General features: G+C 39.2%; 1 protein-coding gene across 3 annotated transcripts in view; it reads right to left on the reverse strand.

Annotated features, from left to right (window-relative positions):
* Positions 1–17,801, reverse strand: part of si:ch211-196i2.1 (collagen alpha-1(I) chain) — a 93,645-nt gene that overhangs the window by 57,074 nt on the left and 18,770 nt on the right. For all 3 annotated transcript variants that reach the window (XM_054757730.1, XM_054757729.1, XM_054757731.1), the window contains exons 3-12: positions 12,820–12,864; positions 12,518–12,637; positions 10,193–10,231; positions 9,478–9,531; positions 9,361–9,414; positions 5,679–5,786; positions 4,171–4,224; positions 3,112–3,165; positions 1,414–1,458; positions 426–479 (exon numbers count right to left, since the gene is read on the reverse strand). In XM_054757730.1, the coding sequence (XP_054613705.1) occupies positions 426–479; positions 1,414–1,458; positions 3,112–3,165; positions 4,171–4,224; positions 5,679–5,786; positions 9,361–9,414; positions 9,478–9,531; positions 10,193–10,231; positions 12,518–12,637; positions 12,820–12,864 (627 nt within the window). The remainder of the gene's footprint in view (positions 1–425; positions 480–1,413; positions 1,459–3,111; positions 3,166–4,170; positions 4,225–5,678; positions 5,787–9,360; positions 9,415–9,477; positions 9,532–10,192; positions 10,232–12,517; positions 12,638–12,819; positions 12,865–17,801) is intronic.

Raw genomic sequence — 17,801 nt, forward strand, 5'->3', positions numbered from 1 at the left:
TATACAGTATATCACATTAGTGATCTGTTGCAGCTGCCCAGCATTGTCTGATCTTGCCCTGAGAATGCTGGATGGAATACATTGCAGCTGTACAACTGAACAGAAACGAACTGAATGAATGAAGCTTGTAATCATGGGGGTTGACGGGTAAATTATTATCGTCATTACATTACAGTTTGGCTGCCGCAAGACAGGTGATAAACCACAGCTACTCCTGGCAGCTTCAAGCCAAAAATAAGCCCAAGCTCAAGCTGTTGGAGCAGGGCGAATAGAACTGGAGGGCCTAATTCAATTTGTGGAATTTTCTGCTTTGTGGAGCTAATCATGTAACGACATTGGTCAAAGCCACATAATAAAGTAGGAGCTGAGAACAAGTCAAGAGGCATTTAAATACACAAACAAGTAGACTCTCAAAAGTCACTCACGTCAGGTCCACGCGGGCCCTCTGGGCCATAACCACCTCGAATCCCAGGAGGTCCCTGCAAAACAGAGGTTTGTTACATTATAATGTACAGTGAAGGAAACACTACATTTAATATTATATTTTACATTTAAAGGCAGTCAAAGACACACAGTAAACTGTAAATTGAAGGAAATTGTGGATTGAGAGCCACACGCCTTTTAAAAACATTAAGCATTTCATTGATTCAATGACCTGGATGAAGGAGAATATTCAGACATATTTGTTTTCTTCTTAAAGGGGCCCTACCTGCTCATTTCAAGGGCTTTTTACAGATATTAGAGCTCAGCAGGACACTATAGTGAGTTTATTTTAATAAAATACCCAATACATCTCAATGTTGTATACAGGGTAAACCTGCCTTCTTCGCCTCTTGGCCAAAATGCTGAAAATCAGCAACCTCCTCCCCCAATACGCCTACTCTATTTTGATTGGTCAGGTGTGGAGGGTGGGCTCCACCTCCACAACTCCTGACCCCCACCCCCTGCCACCGTTCAGAACTGCGTGCTAATTGTTATCTGCAAACAGTAAGAAAAAATTGGATATTGGATCGAATGGGATGAATTATCGGGGAAGCTGGCGTGAAACTGTGTTTTGTTGACAAGACAGCTGTCAGCTAAGGAACAATGACTGTGAGGTAGGTCTTTAGCTCCCACGAAGAGGAAAAAAAAACATCTTCCCATAGCTGCCTTACTGTGGTTTCCTTGAATAGCCCATGAAAAGGTACATAATTCTTACACTTTCTGGCTGCCATTTTCATGAAAGAGTGGTAGTTGGAAATGGAAGATAGGTTCCCTTGAAGTCATGACTGATCTTGTGAGGTGCTGTCATCTATTCAGACACGACAACACTTGAAACCAGCTGTCCTCCCATAAAAATGCATAAAATCCCAACTCCAAGGACTACAGAGAGATATAAATATATAGTATCATTGGAAAGTCCAGGACACTCACCCTGAGGCCAACAGGACCAGGTGGCCCCGGTAAACCAGTCGAACCCTAAAGACAGCAAAGACAGTCCAAGATCATTCGTTCAACATTCACACAAGTTTGCCTTAAATGACAGAACGTTTTATCAACGTTACAAATATAAAATTAGAACTTCTGATCGGGGTGACCAGACTCTTTTCCAACATGCAAGAAAAATTAAGGATGCGTGGGTGGATCAAATCAATATATGTTAAGCTACTGAAGAAAACATTGGCACCTTAGCTTGGTGTTATAGGTGACAAAGCAAATTAGTTGACTTTTCAAATTTAAGTTTGACTTTTTTTTTTTTAAGTCACACATCTTGCTCCTGCTTGTCGCGTATTCGCTTTCATTAATACTAAATGTGTGAATACTTTGTGAGGGTGCAGTGACAACCAGTGACCAACACATACAGTTCCTTCCAGGTGTATTGGAACAGCGAGGTCAAAGTACAATGGCTAGACCAGAAGATGCAAACCACTCATTAGCAAGAAGATAGGAAGGTCTCAAAAATTCATCAGTCCATAAAACTCAGAATTTTTTAGGCTCACCGCTGTGCATTTTGGAATATTCCAACCTGGCCTTCCTATTCTTGCATCTTCTGGTATAGCCATCCTCATTTTGTTTATGAAGTCTTCTATGAAGAGTTGATAGTGATAACTTCACTCCTGCCCTCTGCAGGTTGTTGCTGATGTCACCAACGGTTTAGTGTTTTTCTTTCAGCTCTCACAATGATTGTGTCATCACCTGCTGACGTTTTCCTTGGTTTACATATTCCGTGTCTGTTACTTAGTACACATTGATTTCTTTCTTCTTCGGGACAATCCAAATGGGCTACAGGCTATGACCAATGTTTGTGATTGATTTTCCATCTTCTCTCAGACTCCCAATTGCTTGTTTTTCACCCACAGACGGCTCTCTTTTTTCCATGTTGTTTTCACCTCTAAAGGCTGTCTATACAGGCACAACCTATCCTATTTGAAACTGATCACAGACATTTTATGTTATTTATTGATTGAATAAGCAAAGCGGTGTACCTGCAAACACCTGTCAGTCACATGTTCAAATACTTTTACTCACATGAAAAAATGGGAGGGTTCAAATAAAAGGTGCTATCTTATAAGCCGTCCAAATGTAAATGGCTGGGGAAAAAAAGCTAAACTGTTGCTCTCTAGTCTCATTTTCATCATTTGATGTCAAACCCAAATGTTTCCAGTCTGCAACAAAATGATAGCAATCAACCTCACCGTTCCATTACTTCTGGAAGGCACTATTTACCAATGCATGCCATACATATGGTATCGGTTTGGTGTGCATGGAATTCCAGCTGCCTCGCTACAACTCGTACCTCTTATAGTACAGTACCTCTTAGTAAATGCTTTGTAGAATTGAAAAACGAGTACAACCCTGACGAGATGAGAACCATCTTTGCGTTGGAAACGCAGATAAAGACAATGTCACTTGGTGACCATTGCGTAGTAGTTGCTACAAGGGGTAGTGGAAGTGTCTGTTTGATCAATCTTTTATCTTTATAAGGCAACACTGTCTGAACAGTGAGGGCTCCCTTAAAAGAAGCACCCAAAATACTTGTATGTACAGTAAATTCAACTGTTGCTATAGCCAGAGCACAATAGTTGGATCACACTGCATATAACAATAATATCACATCAACTAAAAGTTTACCTTGTCGCCTGGTTCTCCAGTTTCCCCTCTGGGACCTTTTAGGCCCATGAGGCCCTAGAAAAGATCAATAATAATTATCCATGATAAAAATTGTTTCAGGCTATTCAAGTCAATTAATGTTTATTGACTTTTAAAAAGCAGTAAATGGTAACAGACAATATATCAAGTCGCATCTGATTCTCATTAAATGTCCCAATTCACTATTGAAGTGACTGAAATTATGACTCCACGTAACCATTGTCATACAATGTAAGAATGATTGCATAACGGCGGATAACAAAACAATTCCTAATACAAGAATAAAGTGTAACCCACACCATATATTGCACTATACCTAATTGCAAAGTTGGCTGTGTTTATTATGAATGCCAGGTACAGTAATCCTCCCCCAGCACTGTCACGACTATGGTGCTCATCATCTATCTACATTTGTGATTCAGCATTCACTGCCCAGCAAATTTGCAGATTTATGATCAGAAACATTTAAATTTTTTCTGCAAAGAGGCATTTTTTTTCCATAGATCACATCTCATTTACTATACGTTGGTAATAATTTATAAATACGGGATAATACAGGTAAAACGTACTGCATGCTTGTATCGCTGTTAGAAAGCCCACAATTTGTACAAGTTTATGCCCTTATGCTTCACTGATAATGTGTTTTTGTCAAACGTTGCAATTTCGCACTTTGTTCGGCGATGCGGGACCGCACCGTAGTTGTGAGACGCATACATTTGACTACGGAAGCACTAGCTTCAACAGTCAATGCGGCCTCAAAACTTGCAGCAAGGTGAACACAAGTTAATATATTATCATACAGTAGGTTGTTGTGGAAGGCAAGGCAAGGAGTGTGGATTATGTAGATGCAGCTTGGAGAAACGCTTGGAAAACAGGTTACTGCCTGTGATGATTGATGACTGAATAAGCAAACTGCAATTCTACAGTAAATGCTCCAACTAAACAAATGCATTCATTTTGTTCACGCTACATAATACTATGTTTTATTAATGTCTTTTAAATCGTTTGACATGTTTCATCTGTGATATTTGGCCCACTCACCTCATCACCTTTTTCCCCTTTGGACCCTCGCTCACCCCGGTAGCCCCACGGACCCTGACGTCAATTAGAGACAAGAAGTTAAAAGTTGGCATACACTCATCATGGGCTTCAAAGCCTTTTAAATTGTTGGGCCCTTAATGATTGAAATGGTTCTTCTTCCAGGATGGAATGATCATACAGCATCTAGTAAACAAAATTTACCCAGGACCAGAATTACAGTGTTTCTCACTTGTTTTCATTTTTTTGCCTGGTCTATATATGGACTTACTGTATATATCAAAATATATTCATTCATTGAGTTGATTTTGTGACACAGGCACACAAATGGAATGATGCAGAGCATACTGGACGCTTTTTGTTACTCAATACTTTCTAATATTCTTCCGCCTTGAAGACTGTGTCTGTAAGTAATGTGCAACTATAATGACATGATACCTGTGTGGATTGAGAAATGTGTTGAACTAGGACACCAATTATTCCTATCTTGGAGATTATAGCTGCTGTGTCACTGAATAATTAAATACACATGTATGATTTTCAGTCTATTTTAATTCATTTGGGAATACAAAAATGAAGTTTTGGTGTTAAAATACAGCCGTTTGATACATCTACACATCGGGATGCGTCCAGGCGTCGTATTAAAAGTAATTTCTTATTAAACAGGTAAGTTTAAACCACATATATATTTTTAAATGACTTATTTCAGCTTCTGTAGCTTTAGCTTGTCTCTTTGTCTCTCCCACTGACTTCATTTTTTTGTCTTGTGAATTTGGTGTTATTCGAGGTGCCATGCCACTCCTAAAAAAAAGCTTGTTTTGATGATAGCTCCATTATAAGTAGTGTTAAATGTGACTTATATATGTTTTTCCTCTTCGTAATGCATTTTTTGACTGATGCGACTTATACTGTGGAGCGATTTATAGTCCGGAAAAATAATAATCTCAGTAATTTCTCATTTCCGTATGGTAAATTCTGTCTTTTTGGCAGCATGAAATAATCTGACAGTAGTCATTGGATCGACCAATACAAGCAAAACAATTACAAATCATGAGGAACTCAGTGAAGATTTCAGAAGAAATGTTGATCCACACAAGTTGTGAATGCCTTTCAAACAAATTAAAATAGGATATATCAATTGTGCCAAGAAGAGTGGTCATATGTATCCAGCCAGATTTACCCCAGAAGCTCGTTGGTACCTACACGTGTCTTACTTGAGTGCTTGGAGACATTCAACAAGATATTCATGTGGGTGTATGTACATATTTGAACTTGCATGTATATATTTTTTTTAATCTTGATTACAAAAAACATCTGATCTAAAAAATCTTGAATCTGGATGTTGCATCATCATTCCACCCTAAAAAGAACTGTTCAAATAAATCCTGAAGGGCCCCAATCCCATTCCCATAAACTTCTGAGAGAACTGTGATTCAGTAAACACACCTGGCCTTTACATACCGTATATGAATGAGTGCCATTCAATGCGTATGTATCGAAAAATAACTCACCTGTGACCCATCAACACCATGTGACCCAGGCTGGCCATCTTCTCCATCTTCCCCATCTCTGCCTGGGGCCCCAGCTCTTCCTGGAGGCCCCCTGGGTCCCCGCTCACCCTTCCAGACAACATAAATTATTTGTGATACATTTGAGTATAGGCTACTTCTGACAACTGCGATTTATATCCAGCTTGTCAGTGAGAAGCTGTGACATTTAACAGCTGACGAAGTGCAAAATCTGAAATGAACAAGGGATATAGTGAAACAATCACATCCAGCTGGAGCGTTGGACTGTACTGTAAATCTGTACTGTAAATTATACGTTAGTGATGAGTGAAGACTCAGAGCCTCCGGGACTCAGCCGAGCCATTTATTACATAGACAAGGCATCGCCTGGATCACAACATTCTGACATGAAGATTGTAGAGTGCAATAACTCAGCCGGAAGACAGGTGGAAAACCCGACCAGATTCACAGGGAATGAATATACAGTACCTACTTTGAATTAATGCTGGAAGGGGACTGATGCCATGTTTTTAGGCAGACAAATGTTGAACACTTCACATCAGAACATACACAGACTGAACACTGGTGACTGAATTAGAGATGGGATCCTGTGACATTCTGCAGGACAGGAGCGAGCGTCCACTGTCCTGCGCTCTTATTTTGGCGGGCTGTGCCTTCTCCGGGGAGGAAGAGGCAGCCGCTTCTCGCCTGGTGGCCGCGCACCTGTGGCCAGTTAACATTTGTGGCGGATAAAAGGCCAGCGTGGTCGAATGTGCGGCGCTGGTTCATTATTATTGTCTGTGTTATCCATGCTGAGAGCCTTTCCTCTGTCGCTTTTTGTTTCTCCTGTTTATATAATTAAAGTACCCTTACTTTTTGCACTCCGTGGCTTTGTCTCTGCATATTGAGGGTCAAGCATTTCGACAGCTTCTACTCGTGCCTGACAGGATCCAACCCAAGAAATTACTTGAGACAACTTCAGTGGATCTCTGCATATTTGCCATTCAGCGTTCATGGTCCCACAAATTTGCAGATTTGTATTCCTCCGGTGTATGATGGGTTTTTTTACACATAAAACACATCTCACCACTATGTGATACATGATAATACAGTAACACCCACTTCGGATTTTGCGGCTGTCACAGTTTTTCAAGATATACTGTACGCGTTTTCAAACGTAAACATGTCTACATGAACTAAAATACAACTACAAGGCATTCAGAACACGCATTCAAAGACATTGTGATAATATGTAGTATTCTATAATGGTAGGTGTCAGTAATGTTACTGCAGTGTTCGGTGAAACACACAAGCACCAGGGTTTTATTGCAGGTTTGAATGATCTCACAACAGGCACAATAATCCATTGCATGGGCTACTGTTTTGGCGGTAACCCACGCCAAGCTAAAAGTCAACTCTGAATCCCCAAATCACTCCCTGTCCACGCCACCGGAACACATTTACAGCAACACAGCATGAGTGTTATTTATGTCTTAAATGGCTTATTTTCTCTTATTTTGTCTACTATACTAGGTAATATAAGTGTAAAGGTGACTATAGGGGTGTTATTTCTTGTCTCGAGGGCTCCAATAATCCATCCATCCATCCATTTTCTATGCCGCTAATCCTCACCAGTTTCGTGGGTATGCTGGAGCCTATCCCTGCTAACCACTCGGCCACCGTGCGGCGGCTCCAATAATGTAAAAAAAAGTATTTAGAAGGTCGTAAACAGGTTTTGAATGCTATAACTACCAAAATATTCAATTTATAAATTAAGGATCCTACTTCGCAAAAATTCACTTATCACGGCCGGATCTGGAACCAATTAAGTGTGATAAACGAGGGATTACTGTACTGAAATGTACAGCATACATACAGTACAGTACACACATGATAATGTTTTTCGTCAAGCGTCAAAATTTCACACATTGTGTTGTGTTCCTTGAACGCACTGTATTTGGCAAGCAGTGTGGATTATGTAGGCGTGGCTTGAAGAAACGCCTCCTCTAGCCTACTCGCCTCTACAGGTAGCCTGATGACCACGTTAAGGGCTACACTAGTTTTTGCTTTAATTTGGTTATTTTGCACTATTCATCTTTTTTGCCCAAACAATTGTATGTAATAAAACAGAATAAAGGAATTATTTTATGTTGTTGATAGTTGATAGTTGATAGTTGATAGTTACATTATTGTAGGTTGTTGTATTTTTCTTTGTCCTGTGTTTTATTCTGATTATAATCATGATCAACAACTTAAAAGCAAAATCACAAACTAATGACCTTGAAAACGTTCAAGTACACAGTATCAGTACCACTACGGTACCGGCAGCAGTAGCTCTGTATTTACTTGGCATTGAATCAATCCCAAAATTTGCAGTACCGCCCAACCTTATTACTGAGCATACTTTATGACAGACGGTTCAGTGACATTACCAAAAAGGACATTTCTGGTTAGACATGGATGCCTGCCATCTGTAGCATGCTTCACTTGCACAGGAGTGTTTCTAATGATCCCAAACTCCAATGTTTGGATCAGTGTACCAGCTGGAAAATCAGTTGAGATTCTCCCAATAAACAAACTCAGGCTTGTTTCCATTCCAAAAAACCTCCTTTGTGCAATGACGTAAGCCTAATTTACATCTCATTTGGTAATGCCAAAGAAATTCTCTTTCTCCGAGCTTCTATTGATGTTCCACGGCATCTTCCCTTCCTACTGTACATCTACCACCACTGATTGAGTCAACAAATACTATATTTTGACTGGGATTTGCGACTTGAAAATAGGATTTGAAGAACAAGAAGAGCAAGAACGGTTGGAACAAATCTTGATGACAATCACACAAAGGTCATGTACGATGATGCTCAGTCAGTAAGGATTCCATAAAAAGGTGAAACAAATGATGTAAAGATACACACATATGATCTAAATTCAACTTGTACAGTATATGCAAGAACAAATCACCAAAGAACTGCAAGCTTCATCTCTTCTATCATTAAATCAACAATTTAACTGAACCGCAAATGACTAAACCAAAGCTTTACTGCATCGAGGGTCCTAGTCAACATTGTAAGCGCTGATTCTTACACAAAATCAATTACATTTTAAAATAAAACATTTAAAAAATCTATATGTAACAACCATTATATCAAATCATACATGACATATAATATGATGGCTACGAAAATAACTCAAATTATATTAATAATGTAACAATCACAAACACAAAATCATCTTTCAGATTGCTGACACAGCGAAATGAGTGAAACTTAATTTGAGTCACTGCCAAAACTTTATTCATTATTCATTCGTGATGAGGGCTTAAACCTGGATTGTGTCGTGAGTGAACAATGGCAGTTGAAAAGAGAAGGGGAGGGTTCTGGCGAATCTAATGTAATAATGAATACAGCCAATTTTAATGCCATTGGTGGTCTGAAATTAGAGAAGAACATCAATGGAGGGTTTGTAGGGGTGAACCATGTCTTAAAAATAGACATTTTCATGGGCATATCAATTACTCATACTTTTTCACCATTCACTGGTCGTTCGGAACGTAAACCCGGAGAAAAGGCATACTTGCGGTATACTAACCGTCTCATGTTTGTCTAACACTAAAACTCCAGTGTTTTCAGTGTAACTCAATGGAAACTACCCAAATAATGTTTTTGGTGCTTTTTATGGTGCTTACCATCTCTCCTGGCATCCCTGGTCGCCCACGTTCCCCCGGTTCACCGGGAGGGCCCTGAGGAAGAAGAATGAATGGAGTTCATTTCTCATATGATCATTAATATGGCTAATTACTAACCTGCATGCCAGTCTTGCCGATCTCGCCCGGTGGTCCAGCAGGACCATCTTCACTCTGCAAGCTCACAATGAAGAAACCGGATTCAGTTCAACGGGGTCATTTTGACGGAACATATTCATATGCAGGAGGTCCTCGGTCTACGTACAACTTTTGTTCCATCATACACAAATTATACCTAATTTAACTCCTAAATCACAGCACACAGAACACATGAAGGACATATAAAATGCAGTTAATAAAAAGATTAATCCAACAATTAAATGAAACAGTTATAAAAAAAAGAGAGAACTCCTTACTTTTATTCCTGTAGTTGTCTTGGCACTGAAAGGGGTGTTGCAAGGGAGGGAGAGACGCGGCATTTGGCTGACGCATTTAAGCGGCTTGGACCGCAAATGCAGCAAATTATTTCTCCACTTTTCCACTTAGCATTTTACAGTGTCTAATTTCATTATACTTTTCACTTTCCTTTTTTTTTTAAAGTGCTGCCACCAAAATAGTTTCACATTTGGGAGACATCATTTCACCAAATGTTTCTTGGTGTAGCAACACAAATATTTATTACTCCAGACCACATCGCTACCGGTATTTCTCTTTTTCTACAGTGTTAATAATTTATGGTGGTGCATTCGGAGCCATGAAACGTAGTAACATGGAACGTTGTAAAACGAGGACCACCTGTAACAGTGAAGGAAGTTGATCATCACTGCAAACTTACAGGCCAACCGGCACGGAGCATCTGGTAGAAATTTGTTTTCTGCAATAATAAAACACACGGGAGTATGTTACTGATTGATCAAATGATGAAACCAAAAAAAAAAGAAATTTAAACAGGAACAATAAATCATAACACAAATTGGAACACGCTTTATTCAATCTTCTCTTTTGCTGTACGTGTTCTGCAGTCCAGTTGCCTCGATTCAACCTTTGAACGGGATGACTGAGAATCCACACAGATATGTTCTGCAGTTAATTTCCTTACTTTGTCGCTGACAGGCCTCTTGGGGGTGACTGCCTGAAGTTCAAAGTATGTTTCATAAACGCCAAAACCCTAACAGACTTCTCTCATCTCTTCCTTTAATTCTGAGTAAATGGCTCTCCATCTCTCTGACATGCTTGGGGGTGCATTCCACAACATGTGGGGGACGTCATTACATAAAGATGAAGCAGATGAGCACAGATGTTTTTCTTGCACGCACTGTCTGCATGCTCAGTATTTATCAGTGGACTATCTGAAGAGATTTAGGTGGGAAACATAAAGATAATCTGGACTATTCTGAGCCTGATTCTTCACGTACAACCAAATTCAGAAGAGGCCCGATTTAACTGACGGATCTAAAGATTATCCTGAGTGATGACGCTTTTGAGAGGGGTGTTCAGAGGAATATTACTTTTACTTTTGCTTGGAAGGTAATCAGACCTACAATGTTAAACATGTTCAATATTTACGAGGGATTGTAATGTGGAACAGAACAATGCAGAGGCGGGGTACCAGCCAATGGCAGGGCACATATAGACAACTATTCACACTCACATTCATACCTATGGACAATTTAGAGTCACCAATTAACCTAACATGCATGTTTTTGGAATGTCGGAGGAAACCGGAGTACCCAGAGTACCCGGAGTACACAGAGATGCCCAGTGGAGATTCAAACCCAGATCTTCCAGATCTCCTGACTGTGTGGCCAACATAATAACCACTGGGCCACCGTGTGGCCCTGCACCTATATATCCATTTTCTATACTGCTTGCCCTCATTATGTCTACTAGTCAGCTGGAGTCTATCCCAACTGACTGGGAGACACTTACGCACAATTTACAGTCTCCAGTTAGCCAAAAATGCATGTTTTTAGGACGTGGGAGGAAGCAAATGGTCCAACTGATATTCAAACCCTCGATCACCTGACTATGTGGCTGACATGCTAACAATTAGGCACGCTAACCATCCGGCGGCCCTTCTTTGTATTTTTTAAACCAGTTTTTCCACCTGTGTTGTTTCCCTGAAACACGTTGCTGCCTCTCACAGGTCAGCCTTGGGTACTGCATCACATTTGATTTCGCAGCAAGAGCGAAACGGATTGGTGGACAGATCTTAAATGTGTGATGCGTGAGCACAGTGGATTCCCGCACATTTGCAGATCAGCAATTACAGCCTCTCTGGTTTTTGGTAAAAAAAAAAAAAAAAAAGTATTTATTTAGATTAAACACCCATCTTTCAAAATAAGTAAGAATTTCTAAATACGTTATAATACACGTAAAATGTACAGCATACATGTACCACTGTGTACCGCTGTTAACTGAAGCACACAATTTTTGCATGTTTATGTCTTTATGCTTCACTGATCATGTTTTTTTTCCGGCCCTTGAACACACCATAATTGCTGTGGGACCCAAAAGTGAAATCGTGGAACTACAACAGGCCAGTAGTGTGGATTATGTAGACGCGGCTTGGAGAAACATCTTCTCCGACAGCTTGCCGGGACAACCCAGCGTCCTGCAGAGAAGGGGAGCCTCATGCTACTGCTAGCCGCTTTAGAGTAAGATGGAGGCGGCCCGACAACAGATGTAGCCCTGATTCTGATTCATCTGTTCTAGTGATCATCATTACCATTCATTAGTGGTGAGTACCTACACATTTTATACTTGGAAATTTGTTTAAAAAGTGTGTGAGGAATGTTTAGGGATTAAACTTGAATTGTGCATTTAGCATTTAGCTTGTTAGCTTCCATGGCTGAACAATGGCAATTGAAGTGAGAGGGTTCTGGAGTTGAATCTAATCATTAAAACAGTCATTCCTATTGCAAATGTTGATCCGAAACATCAAGCTAGTGGTAGTATTTGGAGGGGGAGGAGAGAGGCCTGTGTCAAAAACATGCAGTGTATCAATTATTCAGGGATTTTCATCATTCGTTGGTAGGCTCGGAATGTAATCCCCACACAAAACGGGGATAGACTGTACTTTAAAAATGGTTGTATGAGTACCCCGCATACAAAGAGAACATTCACTACAGTTTTAAGGTCTGTCATGTGTGTATCATACCTGGAAGGCAGCCCATTCCTCAGCAGTGTTCCTCCAAAGGTAAAGGGTTGGTAAACCCGGTGGTCCTGGAGGTCCTCGCTCACCCCTTTTTCCCGGACTCCCTTCAGGGCCGATCTTACCCTTTATGCATCACAATTGAATTGATACATCATGGTTTGTTGATGCAGGAGTACATCACACAGTACGTTATTGTGTAAGTCAAAGCAAATAATGGATGACTATTAAGTTGTTTCACATGTGACATCAGTTCCTTTCATAAATCATTTGGACTAATTTGTCAAAGGTAAAGTTCAAGTTCTTACCCTATCACCTTTAAACCCAAGCAAGCCGGGTTCTCCAGGGAAGCCCTAAAAATAGGAAAGATCATGATGAAGGTCCAAGAGCCATTCAAGCCGAAAACACAAAGATGCAGTTTTCACTAGAAGTTCAAGCGCAGCACATGTCCAAACAATGACTCTAATGTTGCTTAAGATTTCCTGTTAAATTCCTAGGTGTAAACTGACACCACAACCTAATATATTTACCCTGCACGCATGCATAAAGGCCTTGCTATGTCTCCTGTCTGTGGAACTGAACAGGCTGGTCCATAATGTCAAAGTAATGACATTTTGTGAGCCTTGGCGCTAGGGCTGTCACAATAACGAATTTGGCTGAATGATAATTGTCTTACAAATTATTGTCTATAATCGATACTATTGATATTTTTGAGGCCATTTTAAAATTATATATAATAATGCGCAATAATGCGAGCACATCGTATCAAAAGCAATAAACTTTAATTTCTCAAGAGTATTTAACATTGTAATTGGAATGTCAAGAGCTTTTAAATAAAATAAGTCAAAAATAACAAACACAAAAAAAAGAAAATAAAATGGACTCTCAGTCTCTTTTGAGCAAAAATTGCACTTAAATAAAACTAAAAATCATAACCAAAAACAATCAAAATTAGACCCTGTCTTTCTGTCTCTATTAAGAAAAAACAACACTCCAATAAAAAGCAAACAACGCTGACTGTGAGCGTGCACCATTTTGTGCTGTTATTTTTTTTTTTTTACTTTACTTTGCCCACCAAACACCTCAGTTAGTGTTGACTGTCGGGACAAAGGCTCTGCTGCACCATCCAGCGGTAGCGGTATCAATTCATCAGTGTTCATGTGCTCACCCTGTTCATTGTGTTTATAAGTGAAACATTGCCACACTGGGGCTGTGGCATTTGGCTTCGAAACCATTGCTTTTGTGCCTTCATTCATATTCATGTTAGCTCACGATGCTAAGCTGACACACTTCTCTGGGTATCAACTCACTAGCATCCCCGCCTCCACCTACTAGTAGAAAGAGGCGGAATGGTTGACAGGAGGGTTCACGCTCTCCGTTCATTCCAACAGAGAACCAGCGCACCCAGAAAGATGCAGAGTGAACCCTCTTGTCATCCAGCCTGTGTCAATTTATCAAGGCCGGCAAAATGATCAACTTTGTTTTTATTTATCGTTTGATGATTTGGTTTATTGATGACAGGCCTGCCTGGTGCATGTGCCCTAGTTAAAGTAAATTGTGGTTTCTTGGCCATTTTACAGACAATATGAATGATAATACAAAAAAAGTTTCTTTCACTCATGGCTAGGTGAGGCCACGTTATAAAAAACGTGTATGCTTTTTTAAAAATCCTAACCAACAGAAAGTCCCCAGTGACCCTAATGAAAAGGTTACATAGTTCTAGTTCTTAGATAGTTCTTAATACTATTAATAATAATAATCATTAATTACTAATTACTAATAATTAATAATGCCTGCTTTAACATCAGTGACAGCTTAAAGTCTTTTGTAGTAGTTGAGGGTGAAGTTCTTTATTTTCTCAGATTGTGGCCTCCAGTTCCTGTAAATTCTCATGCTGCCTTGCATAAACTGCACAATGATACTGAGATCAGGAGACTGAGATGGCCACTCCAGAACTTCTTTCTGCTGTAGCCAATGACAGCTGGACTTGGTCTTGTGTTCTGGATTATCATGTTGGGACATCCACGTGCACCTTCCAGGCTGATGAGTGCAGATTCGATCGTCCTGTATTTTTAGTAAAGTTCCCTGTGCCTTTGTTGCTCACACATCTCCAAAACCTTTCTTTCACCTCTCCAAAATGTACAGTTATTGTGGTGGCCAAAAAATTCAATTTTGGTCTCATCAACTATGGGGTGATGAATGAAAAAAATCAGTCACTTTAGCAAATATATTTAGAATATTAAGCTCTTTTTTAAATTTTACATTACGCTTGCTTTTCTCATAATTATCTCATTTGCTTCACAGGTAGGAATTAAATGGAGCACCTAAGTGGTAAATGTAAATCCAAATGTTAAATATACATATACATTTCAATATAAATGTTAAATATCAAAATAAAATATGCAAATAGTCGCCCACATCTCTGACCACTGTGCTGTGAATGAGACCGCGTTCTTTCAGAGAGCCTTGTATGTTTTTATTTATTAATTTAATCTTAATCTTAATATTGAATCCCCCACTACCACAACCCTCCCAACCCAAATGTATTTGAAGTTGCTACTTTGTAGATGATTTTCTTACAGCGCAGGTGCTTGTGTTTGTCTCGTGGCACCCTCTGACCTCTGAATGACTTCTGTTCCCTTTGTGAACCATCCTATGCTGTTTTACTAGTTTACTGTTTCCGCCTTCCCCCTTCAAAGACCTGCAGGTGTCTGTGTCTGCGGGAACCTGCCGTGCTAATGTGATGGAAACACATTACACTGTCACCACTGTCAGATCCAAATACACACAATCATCACCTGTACAGTTTCACAGTTTCAAGATTCCATTAAACCAAAGTTCCTTGACTTGAGACACACCGGGAGAGCTTAAACCCATCTCAACAGACACGAGTCAAATTGGGCCGGAAACAGCCACACACACAAACACAAACTGTTTTAGTGTTTTTGTACTTTATACAAAAGTACAAAACAATGTTGTGTATTTTGTGTCACTTTAAGGATAATCATGAAATTCCAGGCAAAAAAAATGTCATTAATGGTACTTTTACTGCTGTCACATGTCATAACAGGTCAATTTTCCCCTGAACAGAATGTAAGAGTTAAAGCATTAGCAGACCTGCCAACTTGAAAATCAAAACATTCATGAGACATATTTAAAGACAAAACTTGGTATTAGGTATTGATACAACATCAATAACGCAGACCATAAACCACATGATTACTTATAGAGGTTTTCGGTTATGATAATCCTTTTGAATAATCTGGTATATTTCATTTCAGATGTAACATCCAGGCCCGATTCTAATATTCCTGACTTCGTATATTAAAATAAAACACTTTGATGGAGAATTCAAAACCACGCTTGTCCCATCAAGTGACATTATGCATGCGCTTCGACATATGTTCATGTCAGGTCATGCGCTAATAAAAATCAGATATTAGCTGATGAATGTCAGAACTACTTTGATTCAAAAGCTTACACTGTTCACACTGCATGCAAATGAACTGAAATGTCCATTTGTGAAATGACTCATGAGATGTATTCCATTGTAGCCTGCATGCGTGTTCAAATAAAATTAAACCATTTGTAAGCCAAATGCATTTAAGAGAAATAAAAACTCCAAATTAAATCTTTTATCACAACACCTGGAACAAAATTCCAGTGGGGATTACTTTCCAGGTCCAGCGGCGAATGACGAAAGAGAGTAATTGTAATTGACATGACCATAAAAACTCTCGGCAATATGCGTCAATGTACAATTACTACACACATTTAAAGTATGAGATGTATAGGTGCTCACCACTAGTGACTAATAATGTAAGATGAGACGAAGTTACAGAAAAGTTCACTTTCTCTTTTGCATCTCAAAGCAACTATGATCTCTTTAAGGACGGCCCAAAAAGTGTCAGCTGACTTGGATGCGCCTAACAACTCTGTTCATCAATATAGTGATAAATTAGATGTTTAATGATGATGTTTAATGATGCTTTATGTGCTTTAAAACCAGCACTTACTCACATGGAGCAGAGGAGACACCATATATTAGGGGTGTCCAAAGTGTGGCCCGGGGGCCATTTGCGACCCGCAGCCGTTTTTTTTTTTTTTTTTTTACTAAAAACAACAGCAAAAATGGAAAAATCACCACAAATTTTGCAAGGATAAAGTCAAAATATTAAAAGAAAAAGTTGTAATCTAATGAGAAAAAAATTAAGAGAATAACGTCCCATAATGAGGAAAAATGACATCACAAAGTTGTAATATTATGAGAAACAAACAAAACAAAAAAAAAGTTGTAATTTTTGGAAAATTAGGTTGGCAAATAAGTTATAATATTAAGGGAATAAACTGAAAATATTATTGGAATAGAGTCATAATATTACGAGAAGAAAATTTAAGAAGAAAGTTGAAATATTTTGAAAATCATAGAGAAAAGACTGAAGTTCATACTGATAATATGCTTTTTCACCTACAATATATTATTATGTAAAAAGGCTAAAAAATGTGATTTGAAGACAAAGGTTTGTGTGATCACTAGTTGTTAATACTGTATCATATTTCTACAATGTCCCGCAAGACAATAAATAATGAGTCACGGGCCGCTAATGGCTCAAGGATGTTTTTGGAGGTGCATGTCACGCTACACCCAGAGACTGAACTGAAAACTGAACCTGGCGAAATGCAACAAAATGCGTATCTGCAGAGAAGCAAAGCATGCAAGTGTATTTTTTTGTCTGTGGACAAATTGCGTCCATATTGGCAGGTTTGTTAGTGTATGAAGGAGTACACAAACAATGATTTTGTTGCATTTAAGTGGTAATACGAGAAAAAAAGGTATCTTGTTGTAAGAATGACGTCTTCAAAAGAGCTGAATTTTCCTCTCCATGGAAGGACGACAGCGACAAGCACCTTCCACGCCCCCGCACCCTTTAGGATGAGGCCAGTTCTACAGTGCCTCCACATATGACATTTCTCTATTTTATTGTCCGATTAGCAAGAATAATGATGTCACATTTACATTAATGACATTACACAGACTGTAGAAGGTCATGGTGTATAATAAATGTATCTGCAACATTATATTACTGGCGGCATTCTGACAAATAGAAACTGGCAGGGGCCATGATACAGCTCCGTGCACTCAGTAAGCCGAGAGGAAACGCTCGCGACAGCCTCAACTTAGGTTTCTGCCCTATATGTGATAGGGAAATGTGCAAATTCAGCCATTTTTACTTAATAAAATGTTAAAAACAATTGGAATCATACAGAAAATAAATGTTAAATAAAGCTC

The sequence above is a fragment of the Dunckerocampus dactyliophorus genome, chromosome 17 (assembly GCF_027744805.1).
Source record: "Dunckerocampus dactyliophorus isolate RoL2022-P2 chromosome 17, RoL_Ddac_1.1, whole genome shotgun sequence".
In the NCBI taxonomy this organism is placed as follows: Eukaryota; Metazoa; Chordata; class Actinopteri; order Syngnathiformes; family Syngnathidae; genus Dunckerocampus; species Dunckerocampus dactyliophorus.